At 40.8% G+C, this 17,477-nt stretch overlaps 1 protein-coding gene across 1 annotated transcript in view; it reads left to right on the top strand.

The window, feature by feature from the left end:
* The window catches only part of LOC143018990 (E2F-associated phosphoprotein-like), a 191,062-nt gene that overhangs the window by 67,392 nt on the left and 106,193 nt on the right, over window positions 1–17,477 (top strand). Inside the window, exon 4 of the mRNA XM_076174718.1 lies at window positions 4,067–4,202. Coding sequence (XP_076030833.1) covers window positions 4,067–4,202 — 136 coding nt within the window. The remainder of the gene's footprint in view (window positions 1–4,066; window positions 4,203–17,477) is intronic.

The following is a 17,477-nucleotide window of genomic DNA, read 5'->3' as shown; positions in this document are numbered from 1 at the left end:
GGTGTGGCAACATCTCTTCGCCGCTGTGTAGCGAAGGACTCTCCCCCCACGTCAGTCGATTCCTGTCTGCATCTAGCACTCCCATGTATGCATAACCCATTGATTAATAAACACATGAATCATCCAACCTGTTTCACTGCTGCCCCCCTACAACATTGCAGACATGGTGCAGTGAGTAGGATTGCATGCAATTGCTTGCAACTTGCAACAGGAAACACTGGACATTATGCGAATCAGTGGAGTGTACATGAAGCGCCAGAGGAACTAGGCAAATAGGCGACAGTGTACATGCTGGATTGTGAGTGCAGTGCAACAGTGTGCATGTTGGACCGTGAAATGCCATGCAGCAGTGTGACGTGCTTTCGTTGGACACATGGTGGTGCGAACAAAGGGGCCTTATCCCACTCCCTTGGTCACCGACCACTACCCACCCCGACAGCAACCCGTGCACAGAGCCCAGCTGACCCACGTAAGCCATGCCCACCCAGCCGAACTCGTACAATGCCTCGGCTCCCTCGCTGCAATACGTCTCTGCAGGAGGTAGTGACCAACTACCACTCACACGAGGAATTGAAGGTGACAGGCTCGGATGTTAAGGAGGACCCACACTCATGCGCTTTGTCGGCATGCCAAAGGGCTCCATGCCAGGTGCACACACCCCTGCCTCAGCGCCCCCCCACACCTTCTCCCAGGATGTCTGACAGTAATCACCCTCCACTACCTGTCAGCATCCACATCCGTATGCTGCCTGACACAGGTGCAGACATCAATGTGATAGGCACTCGGCACCAAGGCATGTTGGGGATATCCAACACCAGCTTATAGCTGCCGATGTACGTGGCCGATATATCACACATGCCCCCCCTCCTGCAGTGGGACACTTCTGGCCAATTGCCCTCTGCCACCTATCAGCATATGCATCCGTATGCTGCCTGACACAGGTGCAGACATCACAGTGATAGGCACTCAGCACCTGGGCATCTTGGAGATATCCAGAGCCAACAGCCGCCGCTCTTGGCACTGACACACGTGGCCGACATATCTCACATGCCCCCCCCCATCCCCACCCCCACCCCTACCTTGATGCTCAGATACAGGGACTGCAACGTTGCCATATGGGTTCACAAGGAGGCCCAAACACCCCTCCTCTCCTTCGGCTTGGCTGTAATCCCGCCTGACTTCCCAAAGTCTGTCCTGGCGGTGACATACACGAACAGGCGCGCTGAGCTAATGCTACCCATTGACAGCTCACTGGACACTGCTTGCGATTACAGTATTTCCTGTGAGAATTTAGCGATGTGCTGGTCTCCAAGGATGACCCCCACACCACCCCCCTAAGAAAGATGATGCGTCCCCCCATGAGAATCCATCTGAAAGCCGACGCGGTGCCCCTCGCTGCCCACACGCCCAGGCTGATACTGTTCAAATTTCAGATTCAAACGAAGGAAGACCTTAACTCACTGGTGCAGCAAGGTCTTCTTATGCCTGTAGGCTAGGCGAGCTTGCCAGTCACCTCCCATTCTGCTGTACTACAACATCGCCCTGCCAATGCTTCTATATACCGATGTATCGCATCCCCATCCTTTGGTGGAGGACCTCCAGTCCTTGTGCACAGGCCCCCCCCCACCCCTGCTCCTCGCCCCCATTTGCGAATAGGTATACCTCTCACGATGGTCTTACGAGCACGGTGGAGGGGGGAGGAAGTGTGGTATGTGGTATAGTGTTTTGGGTTTAGATAGTAGCAGAGAGCAGGGTACCATAGTGTTGTGGTGTGCCCCGACCATCAGTGATGCTTTCCATACAAGGACCCCCTTGGTCACAGGCAACAAGACCCCTTTTTATATGTGTACAAGGTGTGGCAACATATCTTCACCCTGGTAGTGAAGGGCACATGGACACATGGTAACTGTCTGTCTTACCGTGCGCACCTAGCGCTCCTATATACGCATAACCCACTGATTAATAAACGCGTGAATCATCCAACCTGTTTCACTGCTGCCCCCTGCAACATTGCTTGCAAACAACAATGAGGAAGAAGTATTCTGCATCTTGCAGATAATAGAAAAGAAGACCCTTTCTCTGGGACATGAGATACTCAAGTTTGTAGAGAACATTGTCCTTTTAGAAAAATTATAGCTCCACTTCTGAATGTTTTTAATCTTTTTTACTCACCCCATCTCCTATTTTTCATAATCAGAGTTTTGATACCTTTTTATTTATCAAATTATTTATATATTTTACCATACCAGATATTTTACCTAGAATTTAAGTTTCAGCCTACCATCTTTGTAACTTTTAGAAATAGAATAAATGGTGCCATATGACTTAGATGTCGTGGCACTATAACTTGTAAATCAATCAGTCAATCAATCACCCTTGCCCCTTCATCATTCCCAACACTCTCCCCACCACATTCCCACACTCAAAATTGCCCCTTTTCAACTTTCTTCCATCTCACAGACTGCCATTCTCTTCCTTTTTACTCTCCTGTACCACAACCACACACATTTAATGACCCAAGTTGTAGTGGTTTTGGTTGGCATGCTCCTCCAAGATGTGCATATGTTTTGAGTTTTTGTAAGATGAACATACATAGTGACACAATTCTCTTCCCACCATTGCCAGGGATAAAAAGATGTATTCATAGAAGTGTTAAAGGACAGCACAAAGTAGGGACAGTTGTAGTACAAAAGAAGCATAATTTATCTTTGAGTACAGATTTTACTCTAACATTCACAAATGGTATGTGGTTCCAGTCTATATGGATACCTGAAAACAGTCCCCAAAGCATCGGCTGAATGCCACCATGCAGTCCTTACAGTATGATAACACGTAGTCAGTACCCCCAATTAACACCCTTATCCCTGGCTAACTACAGGTATCAAACTGATCCCTCTAAAACTACTACATTCATATTTGTCCCCTTTTTCATTGTAAAGTTAATTATACAACTACTCCAGTCCGGTGGCATACTTCCCTCCCATATACATACATTAAACAACCTCACTAGACAATCTATTCTAACCAATCCTCCTTTTGCCAGACATTCTATATCATCCATCCAAACCAAGCGACTTACCATCTATGATTATTATTGTTATTATCATCATTGTTATTGTTTATTGTTACAGTGGTACCTCTATTTACGTGTATTTACCTAGTAGTATTGTACAGGAAGAGAGCTATGCTCATGGTGACCCGTCTTTGTATCTCTCAGCATCAATTCTATTTATGCGGTCAAGTTATGGGGAAAATCTTGTTGCTATTTATGCGGGCACATTGGTGTCCATTATTGCATGGAAAATTAAATCCTACACTGCCATCTTGCTGATGTCACCATTCACACATTGTGTTGTGTCTCCTCCTGCCATCTTTGTTTCTTGTGTGCACAACTGGTCCTTCTTTCGGCACCTACCCCTTGGTATTGTACTGTTTGTGCCTTTAAAATGCCTCCAAAACAGGTGAGAAGTCCTAGGATGTAGGAATGTCCCCTTTGGGGCTACAGGTAGCAGGATTCCTTGTCCCATTTTTTGTCACCTCGTACAACTCAAGTGGGAAGACCTTGTGGCAGCATTCTTTTCCCCCACCACAGGGCTAGATGAAAAAAAGGAAATGAATATTCAGAGAAATGGTACTGGACAGTAATAAGGGGTTGGGGGACAGCATAACAGAGGGACAGTCACAGTAGAATAAGTGTCATCATTTCTTTATGAACAAAGATTTCCTCTATCACAGAATGATTGACTCTGGTCTATAGGGGTGCCCCATATAGACCCTAAAGTATCAGTTGCATGCTACTTTGCCACAATAACTTGTAGCCAATACCTCAGATGGCACTGCCTCTGACCCAGGGCAGTGGACAAGATGCAGGGATGACCCGTCATCCAGGAGATGCCAAGATAAGAGGGAGGGAAGAGGGTAGAGGGGAGTGGAGTATGTAGGGAATGGAATGGGTGAGAGTGGTTTCTATGCCTTTGTTTTTTGGCTACCTCCCTTGTAAGGGGAAAAGCCTTTGGTATATGTATGTATGTATTATCATTTATTATTATTTTTATTATTTTTACAGAAACTCAGAACAAGTTGACAGAAATAAAGAAAAGCACTGAAGATGAATTTGAATGTGAAATGATGAAAGAACTTTCCTCTACAATGGAGGAGGCCACATCATTTGCAAAAAGTAATTCAGGCACAAAAATTGAGAAGTGAGTAATATGTGCTTTTATCCCAGTGATAGGTTTCAACTTAGTTTTATTTTTTTCTCTCTAGAGTGGCTATTTTTGGTTTATAGTTGGGTTTTATTTGATTCCTATAGCTTCTTGGAATAAGTCTTGCTTGCCTTCTTATGATCACTGCAGTCTTCTTTACTGTGCTACTGTCTATTAATAGAAATTAAGCAGCGGCAAAGGTCCCTTTTTCCTCATTATACTCTAGCTAATTTACTTTGTAATTTATATCTTCTTGTATGTAGTCTTTATGTTGTCAATCAAGTATGGTCTTTATCGGAAAGTGATCATATGGTTTCCTTTGTTGTTCGTGTTTGGAGAGAGGGTGAACTTAATATGTCAGGGGAAGTTACTTGCTGGGGAATCAACTTCATATACCAGATTTTTCCTACAGGAGACCCACAGCTCCCAGGTAATTGGTAACAACCACTGGACTGGCTCATAAATCACTCAAGGAAGAAATATTGTTATGGCCTGGGTATGACTAAGATGAGGGATTGCAAGATAAAATATTAAATGTCATTTGTGTGTTGGTTGCTTCTGGAGCATTATGTCTCTCTAGCCAATCCTATTCTGTACTGGTACTGCCTTTATGCTGGATGGTGACCTGAACTCAAGTGTACCAGTGTGGTTCTTGTTTTTCATAGAAGGGATTTTTCTGTGGGGATGATGTTGGGGTGGGTGGAGGTTTGATGGAGTAGGGAGCTTGGAGTGGTTGTGAAAAGCTTGTTTTGTGATCTGGTTTGAATGAGTTTTTGTGTGGGTGTATTGTGTGGTACAGGTGTTAGATTCTTGTAGATGTTTAAGTAGTGTGCTACTAGTGTGTTTTTTCTTATTCAATTGGTTATATTTGTGTAATATAATGAGATGGGTGTATTGTGTATAATTTTCATGCATTCTATGGAGAGGATTTTAGTTTCTGAATACAAATATTCTATTGGGGTGGTTATGGTGCACCCTGTTATAATTTTCAATTTTTTATTTCATATATTTTGTAAGGTATCTATTTTTTGTTGATTGTTAGGGTCCATGCTGTGGAAGTGTAGTTGAGTGTAGTTCTTAAGATCAATCCATTGCCCCTGGTTGCTTTAGCAGATGACGTGTGGCTTTCAGGTAACTGGCAACAGCATCCAGGTGGGAAGTTATATTGTGTTGTTATGTAGGGATTGTTAGTGTGGGGCATTGTAGTATGAAGTTTTCTGTGTCCTTATTGTGGTGGTTGCATCTGGGGGAAGTTTGAATCTGTGGCCAGGTCTATTCTTGGTTAATATTGTTTTAATGCTGGATGATCTCTTAAGAGTAGGCATACTGGTATGATTCATGTCAGATGAGGGAAGGGTTTTTCATATGGGGCTTATTTCTGGAGAGGTTGTTGGAGTATTGAGTTTGGAGGTTTTTGTTGAAGGGCTTGTGTAGTGTGTACTCGTATGTATTTTACCTAGTTGTATTTTACAGGTAGAGAGCTATGCTTGTAGTGACCCACTATTGTATCTCTCCACATCCATTTTTTTTCTTAAAGTCATGTATACCATATTTTCCGGCGTATAGTGCGCGACTTTTTTCCGTTGGAAGGGCCTAAAAATGGGGGGTGCGCGTTATCCGGTGGTGCGCATTATCTACGGCCTACGATAAAAATTCTGCGGCTGTGTGTGTAATTTTTTTTTCACAACAACGTGACGATGTTGGCCGTCACAAAGTCGGGACGGCACACTTCTCCGTGACGTTCCGTGAGAACAAGAAGAACAGCCATGGTGACATGAAAGAATACGCCAGCATGGGCTATATAAATATTTGGTATAGGTAGGTATCTATCGAATCTTATTTTTCATGTTTAAATAGGCCTAAACACCATGAAACATGATCAATATTCATGATATTTGCCCATGTTCACAGCATCCTAGTTTGAATTTTTATGTTGGTTTTGTTGCTTCACTTTAGGTACGGTACAAATTCCGTTGCGGCCGTTCATAAACTCGTGTCAAACACCTGACTACAACACCCTCTTTCGGGAGTTATATTAACTAAACGTCACCTCAATGAGAGACTGTCCTATTTCACCACTGTCATTGTAGGTTCAAAGCTAAAACGAAACAGTCTGTAATTTGTTTCAGTATTAAATAAAAAATGGTAAAGACGAATTATTTCCTCAAGATATAACATGAAAATTTTTCTGTAAAAATCCCGAAATTTTTCTGTATATTTTACTTCCAATAAACTTTTTTAGATCATATTTCCTACAAAGTAATAAGGGACCAACGCACAACATGAGTCATATACTGGTACATGTAGTTCCGACTTTTTCTTAGTTGTGTGCTGATTGATGCCTAAACTGACACTTAATTTAGTGACAAATCAACAGATTTCTCAGCGGTGGCTCTAGCCAATGAAAAATACTTCTCCATGTAACCTCGTTCACATGATACTAAGTAATTAATCGCCGTTATTTCATTGGTTTATTTTTACTAACATTAATTATCGTAGTCTATGCAAATATTTGGGATCCGTAAAACAGCACTGGTACCAACATCATGAACGTTGGCCGTTTTAGCTCACCCGGAATACGCGAGATCAGGGCCGAGATTGACAGTTCTATTGCCAATCTAGCCTACACTAAACACCCTCTTGTGAGAGTTTGTTAAACTAAACGTCACTTCAGTAAAGACACTTATGAACCGAAACATAGTTGCTGCATGGCGATAAAAACTTGTACACGGTGATAAAAACTTGAACACGGTGATAAAAACTTGTAAGATGAATTATTCCCTCAGGATAGTAAATTACAATTTTTCTGTAAAAATCCGAAATTTTTCATGTACATTTTGTATTCAATAAACTTTTCATGGCTCAAATTTCCCACAAAACAATGGACCAACGCAAGCAGGAGTCGCATACATGCAGTTCACGAGCTTTAGCCACCAGTGACTTTTCCTGGCATGCGCGTTATACGTCGGTGCGCGCTATCTGTGTACTGAGATAACGAAGTGCATGGGTGCGCATTTTAAGCCGGAAAATACGGTAGTTTCAGCACTCACTGTTTCCTCATTAAGTTTGTTCCAGATATCTATCACTGTGTGGGAAGCTATTCTCTTTCAGACCGCTTCTGTAGCTGTCTTTCTTAAGTTTCTTCTCATGTCCTCTTGTTTTTCTTCTGTCCCATTTTAGTAAGTCATAACTATCAAGAATTTCCATCCCCTTCATAATTCTGTAAATGGTTAGCAAATCACCTCTTTCTCTTTGTTCCAGGGTTGGTAAATTTAGTTTATCCAATCTTTGTATGTTGAATTGCAGTGTTGGTGCCATCTTTGTCGTTGCTCTTGGAATTCTTTCTAGTTTCTTTATGTTTTTTTTTTTGTTTTTTTGGTACTAGGTGATCATAGTGATGCTGTATATTCCAATTTTGTAACTAGTAACTAGTATTTCCTTTCACTTCTTCATCCATGTAGTCAAAGGCTACTTTCATTGATCTTAATAAATTGAAAGTTTCTCTGACTAATTTGTTGATATGTTTGTCTGGTGTCATGTCATTGGTGATAGTTACTCCTAGGTCCTTTTCTGAGTTTACTTTTTTAACTTCCTTGTACCAATTTTATACTGACCCAATATTCTATTTTTGCTTTTTCCAAATTCCATTATACTACATTTCTTAATGTTGAAGTTCACATCACTCTCCTGACTCCATTTCCAGACTTTGTCCAGGTCTTTTTGGAAAGATTTGCAGTCTTCCTCTGTACCTACTCTCTTTAAACCCATTCAACTCCGATGACAAGATGTCTTGTCATTTGGTCAAATAAAACAAAAAATCATAAAACACCAAAATGTTTGATCAAACACCAGAAAAATATGACGTCAATCCTCGCTTCGCTCGCAGCGAAGCGAGGACTGACGTCACATTTTTCTGGTGTTTGATCAAACATTTTGGTGTTTTATGATTTTTTTTTATGACCAAATGACAAGACATCTTGTCATCGGAGTTGAATGGGTTAATAGTTACGCATCATCTACAAAGAAGCTCATATAACATTCCACTCTTGCATCCATAAACATTATTGGAGCCAATACAGAGCCTTGGGGGACTCCACTTATCATATTTTCCCAATTCGAGTTCGTTTCTAAGTACCACCCTCATTTTTCTTCCGCTCAAGAAATCTTTCATCCATTCCAATAATTTTCCTTGTATTCCACCTATTGTTTCAATTTTTCTTAGTAGCATTTTGTGTAGTACTTTGTCAAAAACCTTTTGTAAGTCCAAGAAAACACCATCTGTCCATCCGTCTTTTTCTTGTATTATTTCTATTAATCTTGAGTGAAAGCATATTAAGTTTGTAGTACATGATCTTCCACTTCTAAATCCAAATTATTTATGGTTTAGTATATTGTTTTCTTCCAAGTGTTTAATCCATTTATTTTTAAAAACTTTTTTGCATATTTTTGCAATTGTGCTTGTAATGTGGAGGTAGAATGTAGATTGAGAGAAGCGAGTAAATGCCTTGGTGGATTGAAGAGTGTAATGAGGAATAGACATTTGGGAATGGATGCTAAGAGGAGACTGTATGAAGGAGTGATTGTGCCAACAGCACTGTATGGGGCAGAAACATGGAACATAAGAGAGGAAGAGAGAAGGAGTTTGAATGTGTTTGAGATGAGGTGTCTGAGAAGTATGATGGGGGTTACTAGGCTAGATAGAGTGAGAAATGAGGAGGTGAGGAGAAGAACGGGGGTGGAAAGGGAGTTGGGAGATAGGGTTGATGAAAGAGTATTAGGATGGTTTGGACACATGGAAAGAATGAGTGAAGAAAGACTAGTAAAAGAGGTATGGAAGGCAGATGTGGAGGGAGTGAACATGAGGGGACGTCCTAGGATGAGGTGGATGGATGGGGTGAAGGGGGCTTTGGGGAAGAGGGGAATGTCTGTTGAGGAAGGATGGGAGAGGACAGAAGACAGGGGTGAATGGAGAATGGTTGTATATGGATGATGTTGTGATGCATGAGGTGGAATGGGCGGGGGATTGGGGGTGAGGTAGTATGTGTGAGCAAAATTTGACACAACCTGAAGGGATTTCTCCCTGTCTTCTCCTTTTATGCATGGGGGGACGGAGAGGGGGGTCGCCGATTTAATGAAGCGGCCTTGCTGTGGATGTGCTGTGTCTTGCGACACTGCTTCTGACCCAGGGCAGTGGACAAGGTGCAGGGATGACCCGTCATCCAGGAGGTGCTAAGATAAGAGGGAGGGTGGAGGGGTGTGGAGTGTATTCAGGGATGGAATGGGTGGAAATGATTTTGTGCCTTTCCCTTTTTGGCTACCTCCCTTGTAAGGGGGAAAAAGGCTTGGTATATGTATGTATGTATGCTTGTAAGGGATACCGGTTCATAATTTGTTGGATTTTCTTTGTCCCCTCCTTTGTATATTGGTACAATATCTGCATTTTTCCAGTCTTGTGGAACTTTTCCCTCTTTGAGTGAGAAGTCAATTATCTTATGTATTTTGTCTGTAAGTTCATCTATACATTCTTTCAATATCCAGTTTGCAATTCCATCAGGCCCATATGTCTTTCTGTGTCACTGTTATTTCTTTCATTTTGGGGGATCTTTCTCACTGTCCTTCATCCCAAATTTGTGAGCTTTCAATTGTAAATACAGACCTAAAGTGCCTGGTCATTACTTCAGGCATTCCTACACCCTCTATATATTCTTTATTTCCTTCACACAGTTTCACTATTTCATGTTCGTCTTTTAGTTTGTCATTTACATATCTGTAAAATAGTTTAGGTTGGTCTTTTCATATGTCTATTATATCTTTTTTGTAGTTTCTTTTTTCTTCTCTAAGTATATCTACGTATTCATTTCTTTGTTTGATATATGTTTGCCATGTGGTTTTTTTTTTTTTTTTTTTTTTTTTCCATCTTTTCCAGGCTGTGGTTTGTTCTATTTTTAGCATCACTACACTTTTTGTTATACCAACACTTTATGTCAACCCTTTTTTGTTTCTCTTTGGGACATATTTATTTGTTCCTTCCTTGTATTTTTCTTGAAATGTGTTCCATTTCTCTTCCATCTTTGTTTCTTCATTTGAAAATTTTTCCCAGTTAGCGTTTTGAAAAAGTTTTACAAAGTCCATTTTGTTGTACATTAATCTTCCTTCTTTATGTTTCTCATTTCTTCTCACATCATTTTGTTCTTAACCCCTTCAATACGGGCCAAAATCTCGCGGGCAGCATTAGCTGCTAGACGTGCAATGTTGCGTCATAATACTCGCATTATAAAAAATAAAGTTACCGCTGTATTGCTCATTCTCTTTCACCCGTGAATTTTTATAACCATAGAAAATATGATGAAGCCAGTTTACAGAGTATGGGGGTCACGCAGGTACAACTACAATATGCATAATGAAGACGCCGATATCGGCATCCTCGCGTACCCACTTGCTCCTCATGATGCCTATGTAGGCATCATCGTATGGAAGTGGTTAAGTTCAAAGTCTATTAGTATGTGGTCAATCTTACCAATTGGTGTCTTGTAATTCATTTTGTCCATGATTTCAGGCTCAGAAGTGAATATCAAGCCTAGTCTCAATGGTTCTTCATTGTTTCTACATCTAGTGTTTTCCTTGACCCATTGAGTCAATGTATAATCAATGGTCAAATCCAGTAGAATGTTGCCCCAGAGTTCCTCTCCACTTTTTATTTTTATTTCTTCACAATTTATTTTCTTTGCATTAAAGTCACCCATAATTAGTATGTTTCCTCCATCTACAAATTTTCTGTTTTTCATAATACTATTTTCAACTTTAATTGTGATCATTTCCACATTATCCTTACCTTCTGATATCTTTATCACATATAAGACCTTTCTAGTCAATAACATGACTCGTCCCCCTGTTTATCCATTCTAGTTTTTGACCATTGGTTGTACAGACCTTGTCCCACCATACTTAATGGTATAGGACCTTTCAATTTTGTCTCCACACTTCCCATTATGTCTGGTTTCTCTATTAACAAATAGTCGTTTAATGCATTCATTTCAGAAATCATACTGTCCATGTTTGTGTATGCCACTTTTAATTTTTTCTTTTCTTCTCTTTTTTTGGTTTATGTTTCCTTTTGTCTGATGTACCATTTTCGTAGTCTAAGATCCAGTGCTCTCTCTCTCTCCCTCTCTCTCTCTCAAAAAAAAAAAATCAGTCTCCATTCCTCTCTCTCTCTTTTTCATTTGCTTCATTTCTTAGTGCCTTATCTTTTTCTATTTCCTCATTGCTCATTTCCTTTTTTATCCACACATTTTTGTAATTTTCACTGTTAGCTAGTTTTACTGCTTTTGATACTATCTATTTAGCTATCATTTGAGTCCTATAGTTTTTTCTTTAGAGTATGTGCCCATACTATGCATGTCATCAGTTTCCTTCTCCAGCTCTTGACCCTTGTAATAAACCACTTTCAGTATTTCCTTTGCAATTTCTTTCTCTTCTTTTTCTCTTTGGTATTTGTGTACATTATGTTTTTCTTTGATACCATAAACCACAATGCTTTTTTTTTTATCTCACCCAGTTTTCTTTTTCTTTGATTACCCGTCACTGTCATAATCAGAGGAGGGATTGAGGAAATTAGTGACAGAGTTTGGGAAGGTGTGTGAAAGAAGGAAGTTGAAGATAAATGTAGGTAAAAGTAAGGATGAAGTGAAGGTAGTTGTTAAGATGATGAGAGCAGGTAAGGCACCTGGTCTGGATGAATGTCATGCAGAATGCCTGAAAAAAAGAGGTACAGTGATGGTGGACTGGCTGGTGAGGTTATTTAATGTTTGCTGGAGCGAGGGTAGATTGCCGTAGAACTGGAGGAGTGCCTGTATAGTTCCACTTTACAAGGGTAAAGGGGACAAGTGTGAATGTAGTAGTTTCAGAGGGATCATCTTGTTATGTGTAGTTGGGAAGGCTCATGGGAGGGTCATGATTGAGAGGATTAGGAGAGGAACAGATGGAGTAATTGGTGAGGAACAGTGTGGGTTTAGGACAAGTAGAGGTTGCGTAGATCAGATTTTCATGGTAAGAGATATGTGAGAAAGCTATAGGAAAAGGTAAGGATGTTTTTTGGGCTTTTATGGATTTGGAAAAGGCTTACAACAGGGTAGAAAGGAAAGAACTGTGGGAGATATTGCAGATATATGGGATAGGAGGAAAGCTTTTAGGAGCTGTCAAGAGTTTTTACTAGAGTAGTAAAGCATGTGTCAGGATTAGAAATGGAGAGAGTGAGTGGTTTGAGGTAAAGGTGGGACTTCATCAGGGATGTGTTATGTCACCCTGGCTGTTCAATTTATACATGGATGGGGTGGTGCGAGAGGTAAATGCAAGGGTAGTCGGTCAGTGATTGGAAATGGTTAAAGAAAGTGGAGAAAAATGGGAGATAAGCCAGCTGTTGTTTGTGGATGACACTGCTTATAGCAGGATCAGAGGAGGGATTGAGAAAGTTAGTGACAGAGTTTGGGAAAGTGTGTGAAAGAAGGAAGTTGAAGATAAATTTGGGTAAAAGTAAAGTGATGAGATGTACAAGGGGTGAAAGTGGCAGCAGACTGGAAGTGAGTATTAACCTCTTCCATATGGTGCCGCCTACGTAGGTGGCATGAGGAGCAAGTGGATACGCAAGGCTGCCATATCGGCATCTTGATCATATTTATTGTAGTCCCTGCGTAACTGACATACTCTCTAAACTGGCTTCATCACATTTTCTATGGTTATCAAAATTCACGGGTGAAAGAGAGAACGATCGATATAAGCGGTGACTATTTTTTATGGTGCGAGTATTATGACGCAACATCGTACGTCTGGCAGCTAATGCTGCCCGCGAGATTTTGGCCCAGAGTGAAGTGGTTAAGGGAGAGAGACTGGAGGAAGTGGATAGCTTTAGATACTTGGGTGCAAATGTGGTAGGAAAGGGAGAAGTTGAGGTGGAGGTAGAATGTAGGTTAAGAGAAGCAAGTAAATGCCTTGGTGTATTAAAAAGTGTGATGAGAAAGACATTTGAGAATGGATGCTAAGAGGAGATTGTATGAAGGGATTGTGCCAACAGCACTGCATGGGGCAGAAACATGAAACATAAGAGAGGAGCTTGAATGTGTTTGAATGAGGTGTCTGACAAGTATGATAGGGGCTACTAGGCTGAATAGAGTGAGAAACGAGGAGGTGAGGAGGAGAACGTGGGTGGAAATAGAGCTGGGAGATATGGTTAATGAAAGAGTATTAGGATGGTTTGGACACATGGAAAGAATGAGTGAAGAAAGACTAGTAAAAGAGGTGTGGAAGTAGTGAACATGAAGGGTCAACCTAGGATGAGATGGATGGATGGGGTAAAAGGGGCTTTGGAGAAGAGGGGAAGTCTGTTGAGGAAGGATGGGAGAGGACAGAAGACAGGGGTGAATGGAGAATGTTTGTATATAGATGATGTTATGAACCATGAGGTGGAATGGGTTGGGAATGGGGGGTGAGGGAGTATAAGAAAAATTTGACGCAGTGTGAAGGGATTTCTCCCCATCTCCTTTTCTGCATGAGGGGATGGATGAAGCAGCCTTGCTGTGGATGTGCTGTCTTGCGACACTGCTTCTGACCCAGGGCAGTGGACAAGATGCAGGGATGACCCGTCATCCAGGAGGTGCCAAGATAAGAGGGAGGAAAGAGGGTGGAGAGGAGTGGAGCGTGATAGGGATAGAATGGGTTGGAGTGGTTTTTATGCCTTTGTTATTTGGCTACCTCCTTTATTAGGGGGGAAAAAAACTTTAATATATCTATGTAAAAGTAAGGTGATGAGATATACAAGGGGAGAGAGTGGCAGCAGACTGGAATTGAGTATTAAGGGAGAGAGATTGAAGGAAGTGGATATTTTTAGATACAGGTAAACGTCGACTTACGATGGCCGCGACTTACGATTGTTCGACTTTACGATGACGACGACGACGACGACGATATGATAATTTAACCCCTTCCATACGGTGCCGCACACGTAGGCGTCATGAGGAGCAAGTGGATTCGCAACGCTGCCATATTGGCGTCTTGATTATATTTATTGTAGTCGCCCCTGTGTTTTTACATTCTCTCAAATGTGCCTGAATCCCATTCTCTGTGGTTTTCAAAATTCGCGGGTGAAAGAGAGAACGATCGATATAAGCGGTGACTATATTTTATGATGCGAGTATTATTACGTCACGTCGTACGGCTGGCATTGGCTGCTGCCCGCGAGATTTAAGTTCCGTACTGAAAATACATATTATAGTGTTTGAATATGGTAAAAAGGATAAAAATAATTAAATAAACTACTGTACATGTTTAATAGGCTATATTCAGTATCTCTGGTGGTTAATATACAGGTAGGCTAGGTACAGTGACCACGGAACAGTGATACACAAATTGGGGATCGACTTACGATGAAATCGTCTTACGATGGCTCTATCGAAACCTAATGCCATCGTAAGTCGACGTTTACCTGTACTTGGGTGCAAATGTGGCAGGAAAGGGAGGAGTGGGGGTAGAGGTAGAATGTAGATTGAGAAATAGACATTTGGGAATGGATGCTAAGAGGAGATTGTATTTACCTAGTTGTATTACACGGGAAGGGAGCCATCCTCGTGGTGACCCGTTTTTGTATCTTTCAGCATCACTTTTTTGCTTAAAATCGTGAATAGTATTTGCACACTTTTTCTTTATCTAAGTTATTCCAGATATTCCCACTCTGTGTGAAAAGCTATTCTTTTTCCGATCTCTTCCATAGTTATCCTTTTTGAGTTTCTTCTCTTGATCTCTTGTTTTTCCATTGTAATTTTTTAGTAAATAATTTCTATCAAGGATTTCCATTCCTTTCATGATTCTAAATATAGTCAGTAGATCACCTCTTTCTCTTCTCTGCTCCAGTGTTGGTAGTTCCAATTTGGATAATCTTTGTTCATATGTTAATTTGGAAAGAGCTGGTGCCAACTTTGTTGTTGCTCTCTGTATTCTTTCTAGTTTCCTTATATTCTTTTTAGTACTGGGTGTCCATAGTGTCGCTGCGTATTCCAGTTTTGGTCTAATCAATGTAACATATTTTTTTTTATTAATTTCTTCATCCAAGTAATCAAATGCCACTTTCATTGACCTTAATAGGTTGAAGGTTTCTTCGACCATTTTGTTTATATGTTTGTCCAGTGTCATGTCTTTGCTAATTATTACTCCCTTTCTGAGTGCACTTTTTTTTATTTCTTCTCTACCAGATTTATAATTTTTTTAAATTCTGTTTTTACTTTTTCCAAACTTCATTATGCTACACTTCTTGATATTGAAGTTCACTTCCCACTTTTGAGTCCATTTCCAGATTTTGTCCAGGTCAGATTGTAATGAATCACAGTCCTCTTCTGTTCTTACTTTCTTCAATATTTCTGCGTCATCTATGAAGAAATTCATATAACATTCAGCTCCTTCATCCATGTCATTTATGTATATGACAAACATGATTGGAGCCAGCACCGACCCTTGTGGAACTCCACATATCATTTCTTCCCATTTTGAGTATTTGTCTCTTAATTACCGTATTTTTCGGTGTATGACCTGCGGCTTTTTGCCTCAGAAAGGGGCCACAATTCGGGGATGCAGGTGATATAAAGGTGCGGGTCATCTGTGGATTCTGGTTAGAAATTGCCCTCTTACGCAGTAAAAAAAAAATTGAACGATTAGTTTAGCTGGGTGCCCTCTCGGATCAGGGATTTGCGGGGGGACCGACCGGGTTCGTCGTATGAAAGTTGATTAATGTCATAATACAGCGCGCACGATCGAGACAAACGACAAAGAGAAGGTAGGATTTGTCAGTATCTTACCCGCTTTACATGCTCTTGTTATTAATAAAGGCATTATCACAAATAAAACAGGCCTAACTAAACAGCATGAACATACAATACAACACTGACTGGTACCAACATCGTGTGTCGCGATCAAACGAAAACAAGCGGGCGGCCATTTTCGCAATTACAAATTACAAACTGTACCTGATTCCTTAATGCTAAATTTGTGCATTACATGTGGGTCGTTCAAGCATGGAAGAAAATTAAAGAATCGACTATTCAGAACGGTTTCCGTAAATCAGAAATGTGCCATCCTGCAATGTTCGATGCATGCTACGACTCGGAAAAGGAATCGGATGAATACGAAATCGAAATGGAAATGGATGAGGTCACTGCATCAGAATTGGCCGATTTATACCACAACCTCTTCCATGACGATACAGAGGATGAGGAATTCGATGCCTTCCTGAGCAATGATACGCCTTCATAAACATTGACTGTCGTCTGTGATCACGGACTGTTTTTTTTTTTTTCTAATAACTATGTGCTCCATTGACTCTGTTCATAACAGTTCAGTAATGTGCTCTATTTTTGTTCTATTGAAAACTAACCATTGGATATTGTTTGGTTTAATAATTAATTACCAGTCTTTGTATGGCATTTATAAACCAATTGATTGATTAATTACCGGTAAACAATCAAACAGGGTTTTATGGCATTATTTACACAAATTGATTAAGGTTCTTTGTAATATATATATATATAAATGCAATAAAATATATTGAAATGTAATTTGTTGGTTATTCTTCATCTTCATCACAATCAGAAATAAATAGGACTGGAGGAATGCTGGTATCATGATCATGAATCGCAATGCCGCGTCTTCGACCCATCCCAAAGGCATCGTAAGATCAGTTGCACACTTTCGAGATCACCCCTCTTTCATCGAAGCTACCACTACATCTAGTGGCAGCTTCAGAAACCAAATTGTGAGGTTGTGTACGTACGTGTCGGCCTTTGACGTGTGATGAATCCTGAAAAGCAAGATATCACCAAGAAACCTGCCAATATCGGAAAACATATATCTTTTTTTATAAATCACATAAGCATTGATGAAACAGAAAATTTAGAAAAAGCCTCAGCTTTGAAATTACTTTGATCACCACGTCAACGGCCGGCCGTAACAACAACCGCCGTGAGCTGTGCCTGTGGCCACCCATGCATGGGTAGTATACATCGTCGGATCTACACTGCCGCGCACGCCATATGACTGCGGGTCATACAGCGGTGCGGGTCTTGTGTGGATTTTCACTAAGGTGTAAGGGGGTGCGGGTCATATAACGGTGCGGGCTATAGTCCGAAAAATACGGTACTACACCTCATTTTTCTCCCAGTCAGGAAGTCTTCCATCCATTCCAATAACTTACCTGCGACGCTACGTATTGATTCTAATTTTCTTATTATTTTC

The sequence above is a fragment of the Oratosquilla oratoria genome, chromosome 1 (assembly GCF_046742065.1).
Source record: "Oratosquilla oratoria isolate Oo_2021 chromosome 1, ASM4674206v1, whole genome shotgun sequence".
NCBI lineage: Eukaryota > Metazoa > Arthropoda > Malacostraca > Stomatopoda > Squillidae > Oratosquilla > Oratosquilla oratoria.
This window is presented reverse-complemented; position numbering and strand designations above follow the sequence as displayed.